At 40.2% G+C, this 15998-nt stretch overlaps 1 protein-coding gene across 1 annotated transcript; it reads left to right on the plus strand.

Annotated features, from left to right (window-relative positions):
* Nucleotides 1-2111: 2111 nt before the first annotated feature.
* On the plus strand, nt 2112-15145 carry emp2 (epithelial membrane protein 2). Its single transcript, XM_046415973.1, has 6 exons — nt 2112-2321; nt 10553-10884; nt 10976-11084; nt 11264-11404; nt 12032-12241; nt 12939-15145. The coding sequence occupies exons 2-5, from the start codon at nt 10807-10809 to the stop codon at nt 12199-12201; spliced, it is 498 nt and encodes a 165-aa protein (XP_046271929.1). The 5' UTR covers nt 2112-2321; nt 10553-10806; the 3' UTR covers nt 12202-12241; nt 12939-15145.
* Nucleotides 15146-15998: the final 853 nt, after the last annotated feature.

Below are 15998 nucleotides of genomic sequence, written 5' to 3' on the forward strand. Positions count from 1 at the left end.
CATTTTGTTTTATTTAAATTTTATCAAACTTAAACTTTTGGTATATACTATCTTGACCAAATCCAAGTCAAAACAAGGACCAAAAACAAGAATACTTTACAAACCAATGATTTTCAGTAAGACTTTAATCAAGATATTTCTGTGTTTTAATGAGACACCTCTATAGATAATGTCACGTCAGAAGGTTACCTGTGGGGCCCAGGAGCTCCCTCTGCCCGGCCAACATGCCCCTAAACAGTCTGAGTGCACCCCTGATCACTTCTATGACCAACATGTAATAAATTCCAGCAGTGATGGCACTCTCGTGTTGTGGAACAATGCAAAGAATTGTGTGGTACCTAACAGGCCTTGACAATGTCCTCTTCATTACCTCATGACTGTCCTAACTAACTGCCTCCTTATGACCCCACAAAAGAATCCCATCCCATCACAAAAGTAACACTGGACCATCTATAGGCACAAATGTCCTGACGCCACATCCTGAGAGCAAAACTAGTTACCTATAACACAACAAACTTCTGCTGATCTTTGAGGTTTCAGTTAATTCTCAATTTTCCATATATATGTTATTTGCAAATGGCAAGTCTTGATGGGAGGGCTGTTTGTCGACTCAGCCCCAAAGCTGATATGCCTTTAGAGGTAGGTGTGCACTGAATAAACACAGGCTTTTTACACCAGCAGCTGTATATGAATACAAACAGTTATGCCGTGACGGTGGGAACATGAAAAATCCTGAGAATAATTCAACTGGAGCAAAATGTCCCGTATGATAGCACTAGACTGTTGGAGCTGCATTTCAGCTTCCTGCCAGACATTTATGTACGCTGAATGTTTTGACTAATATCAGCTAGCTATGTTAAAGGAATAATTCAACATTTATATATATATTGCCTTCTGGTCAAAAGTTAAGTATGATAACACCTTTTGAAACACCTTTAGGAACAATTTTCCTATCTGCCTTCCCTGTGTCCAGTCCTTGTGTTAAGCTAAGCTAAAACCAGCTGCTGACTTTACTTCTTATTTACCCAGGACGTGAAACTGGTGTCAGTCTTCTCATCGAAATGTCAACATATAAGCCAGTATTTCCCAGAATGCCAAACTATTTATTCAGCTGACTCAAATCTTCCCGAACAGCCGCACAGCATAGAACTTAGTCAAAGCCTGTGAATCACAGAAAAAATACAAAACTCTGATAATTGAGAATAATAAAACTCATTGGAGCACTCAAGCTTGACTGAATACGCTCTTGTGTGTAAGAATGACAGCAGAAAAGGCCATAACAGAAACTGAGTGCAACAGCTGGTGGGTCTTGACAGGGACCAAGACAGGGTACAACTCCAGCAGATCTCTTCTTCGAATTTTGATTGTTGATTAGAATCCAAGAAGCAATGTGTTTTACATTTGTGACAGCAGTTGAGAAGAGGAATGTTTCACTTACAACAAGCTATGAGCTATAAGGAGCCAAGAAAAGACTGTCCTCTACAGAAAATCCAAATTAACCTTGCTGTGTGGAAAAGGGTGAATGAGAATATGATAAAAATGCAAATAGAAAAGTCAAGGGTTAAACAAAGACAGGAGAGCCCTTGTCCCTTTTCTGTTCAGTATTCTTTTTCATTCTTCTTGCCTTCCTCTTCTTGATCTCCGTTTATCTTCTTCATTTCCTTTCGTCTCCTTCTCTGTCTGACCTCTGCTTCCCTCTGTTTCCTTTTCTCCTTTTCACTCTGTTTGCCTTGTGAGGTAACACAGACTTTTAAACTTGGCAGCTCTCACTACTATAATGATTTTTTAAAAATCTTTTTCTAGATGCTTTTTTTTCCGCCAAGCCTAAAATTCTTGTCACCAGCCCTCACATCAGTGCTACACACACACACACACACACACACACACACACACACAGTCCATCACTTTAGGGACATTACATAGACTTACACTGATTTCCTGGAGGCTTAACCACCACCAAACCATAATAATAAAACATTTTATCCCCACAACTACAGGAATACATGTGCACACACACACACACACGCACACTCACACGCTCCTCCCAACTTATTAAACCCCAAACCACACCCAGCTCCAGCTCTCGAGCGCCTCCCACGCGCGCTCACGACAGCCGGTCCAGAGTACGTGCGTTTTTTTGAAAAAAAAAAAAATTTCAGGAGTGCAAGCAGGATCTGCAGCTGCCGAATTGTCACGTTTAGGGACTGTTTTCTTGCACTCATTTTTCATTTTATTTTCCACATAATTTCCCTTCTGTCCGCACAGGCGCTGAGATTCATCTGGAACTCCACTCAGGGTTGTTTCCTTTCAGTCCAAACTCGGTGAGTGAATTTTTCGTTTGCATGTTGTTTGAATGCTGCACGGAACTATATGGAATTCACGGCCCAATCAAGCCCAGTACGGCTGTGAAACGTCTCTTTAATGTACCAGTAACACTGTTATATTGACTAAGTATCTTTGTTGCGAGTTTTTTTCTCACTTCACTGTCCTCATTTACTGCTCTGGATATTTGTTTAGCCTAACAAGCATCTCCTTAAAATTGAGATATGTTTATTTTATTCGATCATTTATCGTAGGGTGGTTTTATTGAACCCCCACTTCTGCCTTTTCCCTGTGGGTTCTTTCTTATTTTTTTACCCAGATCATAACTTCTGCTAAGTGACTCTCAAGTTTCAGACGCTGGAAATGAAAGGGGCGTTGTCAGCCGCCAGTGTGTGCGTGCGTGTGTGCGTTAAAACAATCTGACTGCAGTGAATGAAAGTTTAGGAAATGTGTGCGTGTGCATGTCTCATAGGGTCTTAAAGAGTATCCTCTTATTAGACCTTTGCAGTAGCCATGCATGTAAGCCTAGTCCTATGGCGACACTAAATTCAAAGGATATTCCTATGGAGTTTGGAGTGGTGGAGTGTAAGTGTGTTATTGAACCCAACCAAATCAGTTACATTTTAGTTTTGATGAGGCAGCTGAATACATCCTCTCCACACGTAGAGGCGCCGTCTTGTGGTTGAAGACATTGACTTTGTCGAGGTTTTCTATGGTTTGAGGAGATTTTTCAGACTGGGCTGCAGAAATTGGGACTCATCTGCATCAGACAGGATTCGCATGGGGTCTGACAGGGAATGCAGTATGAGGACAGCCCTGCCATTTTGTCAGTGGTCTGAAGATTAAATGTCATATGAAATGGGGAGGCTTCAAATACACAGCAGTCTGATGGAATCTAATTAACATCCACCTGTTGTCATGCACACACACACACACACACTGCATGGAAAATGGCAAGAGAGAGATGAACAAAGAAGAGAAAGGAGACAATCCTGAAACTTGTGCTGAACTTGAAATCGTGATCCAGCCCAACACTGATTTCGACATGTCGCTCATGTCTTGTGTCTGACGACCTTTAAGGCTTTCAGGAAGGCACAGTGGCTCTTAGTGGCCTGAAACTAAAGCTTGATCCAGTGACCAAATTCTCCTCACGCAGAAGTAATTTATGTGGAGCAGCATAGTACTCTAAGTACGTGGGCAGTGCTGCACCTTTTGTGCTTTGCCTTCTTGCTCTCACTGTTTTGGATGTGATACAACACAAGGCCTGGAGGTTTTAAAGAGCGCCAGTGTTAATTTGAAAGTATTTACAGTCACGCTGAATGCTGCGCGGGGAGAGAGGTCTGTGATATTTGATAGGAGGAGGAGGATTAGTCATGGGGGTCATCGTGAGGTTTTCACAAGCGCTGACAGATGAAAACTATCAGGGAGGAAGTGTGAAGTGGCTGAGAGTACAACAGATGAAATGAAAAGAAAGGCGGCATGAGTGGAGGTCTCCTTTGCACCTCTCTATCAGATGTTCCCCAGCTTCTCTCTGCCATGTGGGAGCCATTACTCAGCACTGTCACTTTAGGACCAAGCTGGAAAACTATTCCACACACACACACACACACACTGTACTCCTTCCCAGAAAGATGCATGTTGTGTGGATTCTCCAATCTTGCCTATTCGACAGAACTCAACATTGCCAAAATATTTTAGGAGGAAATGTCAAATTATTAGGCTTGTGTTGCCAGTAATAAAACAGTTTTGTGACTGTGATATAACAAATGATGTTTGAAGCGACAGTGTTCTTGTCAATTTGGGCTCGGAATGCATCATTTGTATGCATTCCAATGTACGCCACCCTTTTGTGTAGAAACGATGGTCCAGATTGTGAGGTATGAGGAACAAAATGACAAGTGCTGTATTAGGATGTGAATGTCAGTCCAGTGGATTCAGGAATTGGATTAGTCAGCTTTCCAACATTACATGCTAACTGCACAATGTGGAGTTGAAGCAGACAAGACTGAGATATTCTAAAATGCAACTGTATTGAGGATAAATTCTCCTCCAGATTCAGTCAAAGAAAGGTGGTGTTCTTCTTTGCATTTGACGGTGACAAATTAAATGGCGCAGCCACATATGAACAATATTTGGTGTAAAAGTATGGGCTGTGGTGGGACACAGCCAACATGGCTTATTGTCTGGTGAATCCTTCAGGCCAAACTGTCAAATGATTTGCCTTACTAATGGTAATGATGTGCAAATAGTAAAGCTGCCTCACTATCTTTCCTCCAGTTTTTTGCTTTTTACTTCTCAAGACTGTTTGTTTGTTTGTTTCAGTGTGTATAAGCAATAAAGTCTCAGCTGTAAAAAGCCTTGTTGCCTTATGTAAATCCCAAATGTAAAGGATTATGGCTGTCAGGCCGTGCAACTTGGTTGTATTTGTCATAATGTACTCGTGCTGAGATGAGCTCACACATTCACATATCCTAAAACTAAACTCTGTATGTGTGTGCTCTTTGTAAACAAGACTTTGTTTGGCTTCACTTCAGGGAAGATTTTTGCCTTTTGTGTTTTCTGTAAAAATAAGCCTTCACCTGGTTATTATTGTTGTGTATACACACTCTCTCTCTCTCTCTCTCTCTCTCTCTCTCTCTCTCTCTCTCTCTCTCTCTCTCACACACACACACACACACACACACACACACACACACACACACACACTCACACACTCACACACTCACACACACTAGGTTGTTCTTTTTACCATAAATTAATTTAGAGTTTAGATATTGTACAAAGATGTCTGGGGGAATCAAAAAGCAAAGAAATGAGCACTGAAATTGCGTTCTCACTCAGCTCACACTCATCATCAACGAATGCTGTTTGCTTTCATAGGTATGGGTCACTGTCAACACATGACACATAAAAGAACTTGGACAGAACAGATTGGACACTTTTGTGAGCCAATACTGTTGCTGTTCCCAGTGGAAGTTTGGCATTAACACAGATATTGATCTCAGACAGCAGACTTTTTGAACTCAACCTATAAAATTGTTTTGACCTTATGGAACATACAAAGAAAGGTGCCGGTTAAAATTGTTGCATTAGTTTGAGCTGGCGCCATAAATATAGACCTGACCACTATAGATTGTGATCGATCCTGAAGGCATCCACGATCTACTTTTTAGGCGAATCATATAGATATTTAATGTCCCCTTACTTGTGTTTCCAGACTTCACAAAGCCTCATTGACTACAGATCCACGCTGTGTGAACATAGCACTAGAGCGCTGCAGGCAACTAGATGGAAATGTAGACTGGATGAATTACTTCACATGGCTCTTCCCTGGGTGGTGTATTGTAAACGGTGCAACAAGTGTTAAAGCTGGCAACATGATGGATGAGGCGCTTGTGCCGAAAAGGAGTCATCTTTAATACAATACTGTGCCTTAATGGTGCAAATGGGGAAAATTCAAAGGATGTTTCAAGTCTACACTCTGCGGGGTATTTCATAAGTGAGAAAAAAGATTGCAATTAAAATTGTGGATCCTGATTGTAATTAAATAGATTGTGATATTGTTTTTTGTTAAGATTGCCCACCCCTACATGAATAGTAGAAAGGTTCAAGCCAAAAAAAGAGAGTAATTCCAGACTAAGTATCCACTGTAATCAATCCCAACAAGTATTCCAGAGTGAAGGTTTGGAGGAGGAAATTTGCTCAGTGGGTCTGTATGACCTCGTAAGGGACCAGAGGGCTCTGCTGGAAGCCTTCTTGCCTTTTTCTCTTTCTCAATCAGTTTTTCCATGACCAAAGACAGAAAGAGGGAGAGAGAGAGAGAGAGAGAGAGATGCAGAGGAAGAGAGAGTGGGACAGTGAGAGAGATGGGGGTGTGAGAGTGTGAGGCCCAGTTAAGTCTGTGGCTTTGTGTTTTATGAAAGAGTAAAAAAAAAAGAAAAGAAAAAAGGACATTAAAAGTCAGCATTTTCCACCAGGCAAGGGAATCAGTCTGCAGACAGACACACACACACACACACACACACACACACACGTAGCTGTATTGCATCTGAGTCCCCTAGCCTCCTATTATAAGGCTGAGTGGAGAGGAGGAATGGCAGCGTTTGTGCCTGTTTGTCGGTGTGTGTGTGTGTGTGTCCGTCCTGCGAGGACGCTGGAGTCAGAGGCTGAACACAACCTATCAACCCACCTGTTACCTTTATTTAACATGAAGGAAAGCTGTGACAGCAAGCAGAAAGGAAACATGGGATAACACTGTGAAAGTGACATGGCATGTGGTGCTGTGCTGCTGTTGTGGATGGACGTGCTGAGCAGGTTTCATGAACTATGATATAAACCCTGTTTTATATCTCTAGAAATATTAGCTTCAAAATGAAAAATTATAGTTCACATCCTCTATATAATTATTGCTTATCTGAGTGTTGAATGATTTAAACAAGACCGTCACTAACTTGGATTATTCCGACTTTTTCCCGCTGATTGACGCACCACAGCTGAGGGAAATACCCGTCAGTGTGTGCATTTATCTGTCATGATAAATAAGGCGTGAAAATCTGTGAAACATTAGTGTCATGCATACCACACTAGCATGGCTAATGTACACAGCATGCATGTGTGTGTGTGTGTGTGTGTGTGTGCATGCATGTGTGCAGCTGTTGCCTGGTGTGGGAGGTGAGCATCAGTGCTTTCACACTGCACTATCAGAGCTGAAAGAAACCTCACCTCTCCCATCGATCCATGGGGAATACAAGGCTACATTAAAATCATTATTATTATATTGCTGTGTATTAATTTTGCTCACGGAAATGAAAGTAATGGCCAGAGGAATAATTTGTCGTACCCATTCAAAGTTATATTCAATTTTTTTCACCAGAAATCAAGACTATGATGAGTAATGACAGTTATAAATCAGCATAATTGCAGTTTTTGAATAATTATCCTTCTGTATGATCATTACAGTATAGGCAGTCAAATAATTCTAAATTATAAATTTATAACACACACAAACACACACACACACACAATTCATGTCTGCAGTCTGCATAGTTTGAATTAACTTTAATCATCTGAATTGTTCCTGTGAGTCTTATTTTTGTGGGTGTCTTGGCAGGCTCAGTCGTTGTGGTTTTCTGTAGTTTGTATATATGTGTGTGTGTGTGTGTGTGTGCGCATGTACTCTCATGTTTTTGTTTTTGTCTCTTCCCTCCATTTCTCTCCAATGGAGTCCCCTTCTTTCTTCTCTGTCTCCTCCCTCCTTCCCATCTCTCCTCCCATTTCTTTTTTCTCCAAGACGTGAAGGCAGCTGCAGATAGAATCACATCTAATACACAAGTGTGTGTGTGAGTGTGTTGTTGTTGTTGTTGTGTGTACTTGTACATGTCTGGGAGATTATGTACTGCTCCAAAGAATATCCCTGCAGCTCAGATTAGACTCGGATACGAAAGACACGCTCTGTTATGGAGTTTTTAACAAGACAAGCTGGGACTCTGTGGAAATAAATAAAAATGTGATCATTTGCTAAACCTTTTTGAAAACTGTATGAAGACAAAATACTGAATGTTTTATCTCATCGACTTCATTGATCCTTTATAAGTATACAGTGGGGAAGTTAAAGTTATGGAAAAGTTAAAAATACAAGAAAGAAATATAAAAAAGAAGTTTAAACTCACGCGGTGACATCTTGCAACCAAAGACTGGGAAAGTTGTGTTTTACTCAGAAGGCACCTGTCTGGAACATTCCACATGTCAACAGGTTGACTGGTAACAGGTGATCGTGTCATGTTTGTGTATGAACGGACCGTCCGCGAAAGGCTTCGTCGTTCACCACTTTGTGAAGCACGCGATAATGCAAGAATATTACTGCATGGCCTTGGAAACACTTGTACTGTAAATACAGTTTGTTTGAAAATGATTTCATTTTGTTTATTTATAATTACATTACACTTTACACAGTGTCCCAGCTTGTTTGGGAATCAGGTTTGTATGTGTTACCGCTACATCAGTCTGCCTGTGTTCTCAGCTCTTAGTGCTATCCTCTCTTTCTCTGCTATATTATCAAACCTGAAGTCTGTCCGGCCACCCTAAAGACGCAGTTATTATTAAATGTTATAAATAGCCCATTTTCTGGGGAAGTTTTAGAGCTCTTATGTCATAAAAGTCAGACCTCTTAAATGCTGTTGCCAGTCCTAAAAATAAGTCGGTGTCTCACATTTCCACCCAGTGTGTCCTGTCACTCACGCACGTCCTTTACAAAACAATGCATAGGAGTAATTCCATGTTTTCTATTTGAAGTGTCATGTATAAAACATATGGAGTGCGGAACACCACGCAGCACAATGTGGTCTTTATAGGCCGGCATTGCTGCATTTTGTTTGTTTTAAGGACATATTTTTTCACATCAAATGCAGGATCACAAATGACCAGTTTCACCTTCACTTGTGTGATTTTCCTATTTTTTTTTTCCTCTCACAATATTTCAGGTGCAAATTAAAGTGTTTGCTGCCAAGTAATTCCAGCCAGAATTTCTGTGTCTTTTTGCGTGATGATCAGGAGCTTTTGGTATGAAAAACTTCAGCTTCATACATTCCTGTCTAAAGCCCAAACCCCACATTGCATGAATCAAAGTGCATTGCTCACTTTTGATGTTTCCCCACCTTCGTTTTACTATTTTCCCCCTCGTTCCCCCTTCCCCCTAGTCAGACAGGGAAGGCCTATCCTCTGACACACCCCACAGCCACAAGCTCATGCACACAACTGTGGCCTGCTTCCTGTCGGCGGGGAGAGGCTGTTTTTACTGTGACTCCATTTTGGCGGAGAGAGCAAATTCCTCTGCTGTCTGGCTCGTATGCGTGTGTGTGTGTGTGTGTGTGTGTGTGTGCCTGCCTATACTATACTGTGCTTTTAAACATGCCTGCTCAGCTTCTGAACTTCTTTGGTGGGAGTTTAGACTCATATAGAAATCAAACTCATATGTGTGCACATATGTATTTCGATGTGCGTTATCCTCACAGGGAAGTTGGGCTGAGTTTGATGTGTACGATGTACTTCGTGAGCAGACTGCAGCGGTATTGGCATCAGTGATGTAGTCTTAACTCTGTGTTTTAGATTTTGTCTTGTTTGACTGTTTGCAGCAGCGTCAGTGTCACACAGAATGAGCTGACACAGCATTTAACAAGCTGAATAGAAACCCTTTCATGGATAAACAAACAAAAATAAGTGTGGATGTTCTGGCTGTTTTAATGCAATATTTGCCCTTAACACAATCCCTCGCAGTGTATGTGAACTCTATTCTTGCAGACTGACTGTTCTAGTCAGTTTAGAATTGAATCATCCTCTCAGCAGATGATCTTATCTTAAGGGCAGGCTCACACGCACACACTTTTGTGGTGACTGTCAACAGTGTTGTCTGAAGTCACACACTCCTGGACATTTAGTTTGTGTTATAATGCTACAAATGCCAAGGTCATGCAGCATGAAAAAACAAATGAATAAGCTGTGACTTGATCCTGCACATCAAGTGTCCTTGGTTCATTTACAGCATGCAGAATTCATAAAAACGTACCCATGAATATGCTCAAGGACAGTCACGTTTTTGATGCGACTGGGTTGGCCAGGGTGACCTTTGACTTGACTTGCTGCTATACATGTTATATTGTGGTCCGTCCTGACTGAACAGGACACAGACTGCCCATTTGAAGATGTAAACAGTCGTCTCCTCCTCACTCCTTTCAACAAGTCATGGTCAGGATTAAAGCCTTCAAACACTGCGTAGTAAACAACACACACCCACATACTGTCCAACCTTTCAAACACACACACACACATGGCGTGACAGACATATAGACACACTTAATCTCAGTAGCATTTTGTGTAATTTGAGGGGAGACCTTTGTCTGGAAATGTTGCATTTTGGTAATCAGTTGCAGAAGTTTGCATATACGTGCTGCATTTATGCTGCACTAAGACTGCTCTGATCTTACACTTCCCTAGACTACACTCTTGTATCATTTACTTTAAAGTAACTGCAGAAACAGTCAAATTGGTAAATATGACTATGCTTTGTGGAGTTTCTGATGAGTTGTGGTACAAATTCTTTCAAACATTTGCCAATGAAATAGAACCTCTGTGATAGTTTAATCTGTTTGTCTGTTTGATGTATGCGGGGGGGGGGGTAATCTTTCATGTGTCTGTGTGTGTTTTTAAAGGATTATATATATGTTGCTCCCAACAGGTTGCTTTCTTGCAAAGTCCTTGATTCACCCTGGCTGACAGCCTGCAGACCATCCTGTGTAACAACCAACATTAGCACACATCGGCTAACATCCAACAGGACTGTCACCCACCGAAAGCTGAAAGCTACATCCTGCACATTGACAGCCAGTGAGAGCTGCAGACAGCGACTGAAGCAGCCTGTAAGGTATTTAACAGGCTTGACCAACGGGCAACAACCACTGGAAGAGAAGTTAGTCAGATAGAAGGGCAGCCATGTTGATCATCTTAATCTTCATCATCCTCTTCCATCTGGCTGCAGTCATTCTCCTCTTTACTGCAACCATTCACAATGTGAGTAGAAACCCAGAGGGAACAAACGAGAGCATGGCAGCACAGGACAATGTACTCTTTTTAACCACCTTGATGTCCCACCCTGATGTAGGCATGGTGGGTAGTGTCGCCAGCTGGACGTGACGTGATCTACACTGACCTGTGGTACTCCTGTAACTCCACCTGCTATCCTGTGGAGAACAGCCATACTGCTGATGCAGGTAAGACAGTGTCTGACTATGTAGCCTGTGTATGTTTGCTCTAAGTTTGTGTGAAGAGTTATGAACAAGTATCTCCATTTTCTTTCTTTTTTTTTTTTTTTGAAATTTCACTAAATCATGTTGTCTTTTTGTCCTCTAACTCCCAGTAAAACTGGTAATATACTCCTCTCTCTCCTCAGTCTACCTACAGGCCATCCAGGCCACTATGATCCTGGCCACCATCTTGTGTTGCGTCAGCTTCTTTGTCTTCATCCTTCAGCTCTTTAGGCTCCAGCAGGGAGAGAGATTCATTTTCACCGCCATCATCCAGCTATTGGCCTGTGAGTGACGAGCGCACATTTAATTTTCAATGCAGCTTTTGTGACTGCTGATTAAAGTTAACAGCTGTAAGTCATCTCTGAGGTTGTGATTTGCAGCTCAGCACCTCTGAAAATTAACTTTCAAGATCTTTTAAAGACCTCTGACCTGAATGCATCTTAATTTGAGAGCAAACACATTCACAGTTTAAAATCACACATTTTTAGTTCAGGAATGTGTTAGTCAAGGGGCTGTATGGGGGCTTTATATTAACTTAACATAAAGCCTGGAGACAGGAGGAAAGAGTTTCTCTGGTTTTCATTAGGGAGCTTTAGAAGTGCTAATGGGTGGATTTTGTTATCTTTGGACAAAGATGGGCTAGCTGTTTCCCCATGTGTCCAGTCTTTGTTCTAAGCTAAGCTAACCACCTGTAGCCTTATATTTCATGGACATATGTGGTGGTGGTCTTGATCTAATCTAACTTTCTGTCAGAAAAACATTTTTTCCCAAAATGTCAATTCCTTCAAGTGGCACCAAGTGGCTGCATTAGACATCTGGTTGACTATCTGAACACAGCCTGAATGACATTCTTCCATCTATCAGCTATCCAATGTAATTTTCTTCCTCCTCCTCTCTCCTCCTCCTCCCAGCTCTATGTGTGATGATTGCAGCGTCCATCTACACGGCTCAGAAAAAGAGCTTTCATGTGGTCAGTCTTCAGGAAGGCTCCTACGGCTCCTCCTACATCCTAGCCTGGATCAGCTTTCCCATGACCCTCGTCAGTGGCCTCATGTACCTGGTGCTCAGGAAACGCAAATAGTCATACTGGGCTTGATGCACAGGAACGCAGATATCAGAAGGTATAAATAGGAACACTTGGACACAAATGCAAATGGATTGGACACAAAAGACATACGCTTTCCCTCGATAAATATTAATGCATACATTCTCTTCCTAACCCTTAGATTTTATTATACAGTTGGAGATAAGGACATATACCATACATACCTACAATAATCTCAGGTTCACAACCACACAATTCACAAATAAAGCTTTTGGCAAAACACATTTCTTTTTCACTTTCCACACTAAACAGCCTAAACAGTCACACACCCTTCTCTTTCCTGATGGTACACTGTTATCACTCAATGTGGCAAAGATATCGCCAGACTCTCAGTGTTGTTCAGTTGACAGGCTGCGCTATATTCTTTTTTTTTTTTTTTTTTTAACTCAGAATCACTGTTAAGGGTTAAGTGGATACGACCCCCTGAGAGTCCACTGTTTTTCTGTTTTCATGCTTGAAAGCCACTAAAATTGTCCTTCTGGAAACATTTTAGGTGAGAAATACACCACAATTCGCATTTAGTCTGCATTGCCTCGTTAAAAATAATCTAATCTGACTTGTGTGCCTCGTCACATTGATCGCTCACTGTTCCCTGAGGCTTCTTGCTGCGTTTAGTCAGAACATACCTTCACTATCCTGTCGCAGTGTCACGGCATATACCGATTTGTGATTTGTCTCCTCCTCCTGTTTCATTGTCTCCTGTTTCCTACCAGCTCAGAAATCTGTCTGAAGCATTTTAACACAAAGGACAGAAGTTGAAGACAAGTGAGGTCTTGTCTTAATGGGACCCAGACCCCTGGACTTTCCAAAGGGTCCATATTTTTTTTTTTTTTTTTTTTTTGGTGAATCTATATTCAACTGAATATATTTTGTACATATTTGCAGTGTATGTATAGTTAAAGTATTTGCCAAAAACTTAATTCTAAGACTGAAATAGTAAAATTATATATAAAATCTTATAGAATCTTATGTTAACCATAGCTTACAGGAAATGTAGTGAAGCAGTAGTTGAGGTATAATATGTAGGAACTTAACCCCGTTATTTGTATTCTTGTGTTACTGACTTGTGTCTTCATGGGGAAAAAGGAACCAATGATGTGCTGTGATGTTAATGATTTCAGACAATATAGAGAACATGCAAAACTGAAATAAGATAATAACATTTCTTTGTTATTAATTATGCTTTTTGTCCACAGCTTCACTGAGAAAAGACAAAAAGCTTTTTATTGTCTAAAGCAACTGCGTATTTTAACATCATGTCACTGCAGATGTGTGATGTAGTTAAATCTCGCCATGTTTTTCCCTCCTTGGCCGGGCTAATATTTATTTGGTAACACCCCTAAGCACTTGTTACACACTTGTGCTCCAGCATTTAGCAAAAATATATTTGTTAATGCATTGTACCTGCAAAGAAATTACCAGAATTTTATCGTTTATCCTATTACAATTTTTAGCCTGACCCCACATAGCACTGGGTAAACTCTTTTCTCCTTCCTGGTGTTGGTTTGGAGGGCAGAACAGTTAAGGGAGACCAGCTTGGTATTAACTTTGCAGCTGCTTGGAATTGAAACATTTCAAGGACAAAATCTAGAATTGTCTAGTTCAGCTTGGGCTTGTTGGTTCCTTCACAGGTGCACTGGGCTGTTTTGTGATAAGAATGTGTTCAGTGGACCCTAGCATGATAACTTACTATCTCATCGATTATGAAGATTCAGGTAAAAGACATTGAAGTGAGAAGTTGCTGCCATCTCAAGATGATACTTGAAAATGATCAAAACAGCATATTGGAGGGTTAGCTTGTGATGTTTTTTGTTGTCATCTTAAATGTTTGATTCAATAATAAGCCTCCTATTTGCATGAAAGCTTTTGTCTTTCAGCAAATCCATTATATTAAGTTAGTTATATATTGAGTTAGAAAGGAAGTTATTGCAGTACACAGGATTTTTAATGTAAAGTTTGGATCTCAATTCAGATGAAATTGAGAACTTGAACTTAAACAATAAACTGATGTCGATATTCAACAGAATCCACAGAAGTCACTTCTAATAGTTATTAGCGCTACTCTATTCGAATTGGAAATGTTTTGGATTACGGTTGTGATTTTTTTTTTGTTGTTGTTTTGTTTTGTAGTGTGTTTTCTTTTAACGTAAATGTACTGTATCTTTAGTCAATGTAGTTCTGTACAAACAACCACAGGACCATACAAATTAACATGAGTTGCTGAAGCTAAAAAGTTAAAAGCTAAAACTATTTTTATGGGGATTTGTTTTGTTTTTTAAACATTTTTTGCAGTTGAAATATTTCAAATGCTTCATGAAGTATTAATTCCACATTGAGAGTCTCATTTTGCTTAATGGAGACATGATGAAATGGTCAATGTTTTAATAGCTTAAACCTTTTTATTTGCCTGTGGAGGATTCATTCACAATTCTTACATGTATAGCTTATATGTCATGTTAAATGGGAGTGTTTCTGCCGGTTACAGGCTAATTAAATAACAACATACTATTTATTTAGACCCGTATTGCAACATCAGTGGCAGTTTCTTTAATCTGTGACATATTACGGTGTTTCCTTCCAGTCACATGTCATCAAGGATTTGTCTTTTGCTGTCACCCAGTGGACTGACAGAAAATTACACAAAGTGTGTGATAGTTTTATAGCTTCAGGTTACAGAATAAACAGCTACTATAAGCTTCTGTCAAGCACTCCTGAAAAGAATGAACATATTTCTGCTTGTGAATTCTCCTGCTCTAATTTCTGAATGACAGATTGGCTAATCTTCTAAGTGATGCGGGAACAAAGGCAAATGTCCTCTGCAAGAATTTAAAGGTGCTTCTTTTTTTCCCTTTTGCCCCACCCATCAGATGTAGATCTTCATGAATGTATTTTACAATAAATACATTTTCTTTGTGTGCCATTTTTGTCATTGAGTCAAATAAATGTCTATCCTTCTTCGTTATTAGGGATACAACGATACCGATACCAGCATCGGGTATCTGTCCGATACCCAGTTCCTGTACTCGTTCTCGTATTCATAAAAGTGTTCCGATACCACAGCATCCGATATCACTTCACGGCAACGTGACGTTCAGTTGGGCCTCCACAATGTTTTCAAGTGCCTCCATATATGAGACACTATGGTAGTAGCGAGTTCGAACCGATTTCACAATAAAAACAGTGTCCGGGCAAATAGGCAAAGTTACATTCCTTCATTAAATCAATTTATCTTTCAGCCAATCACTCAATAATACATGATCACATGAATATAATAAATGAATAAATTGATGAACGGAATAAAAAAATCAAGGTAAGTAAAATGTAAACGAATAGTAAGAAATAATCAAATTTGTTCTCTAAATTGAGAGTGTTATTTCAAATACCATAAAGGGTCCAGGTATTTGATGTGGTCATAGTCCCCAGCAGTTTAAGTCAATAATTCAGTATTTCCACACTTAAACTGCTGGGACGTTTCCTTATAATTGCACTCTGAAAACAGGAAAAACGACATTTTCAGAGGACTTTTATTGAGAAATGCTACATCAGAACTTTCTGAAACGTATTGTGTGACACCCTGGGGTGGTCTGTTATCATGATGAAGTGAAACTGGTCAGTGGCAACAGAAAATTTCTTTTTAATTGTATTCTAAATACAGAAGAAATTTGATGATATATGGAATTTTGGACGACCTTTATTTTGAATTTATTTTTTTTCTTGATTTATTTATTCGTTCATTAATTTATTATATTCATGTGATTATGTATTACTGAGTG

The sequence above is a fragment of the Scatophagus argus genome, chromosome 16 (genome assembly GCF_020382885.2).
Source record: "Scatophagus argus isolate fScaArg1 chromosome 16, fScaArg1.pri, whole genome shotgun sequence".
Classification (NCBI taxonomy): Eukaryota; Metazoa; Chordata; class Actinopteri; family Scatophagidae; genus Scatophagus; species Scatophagus argus.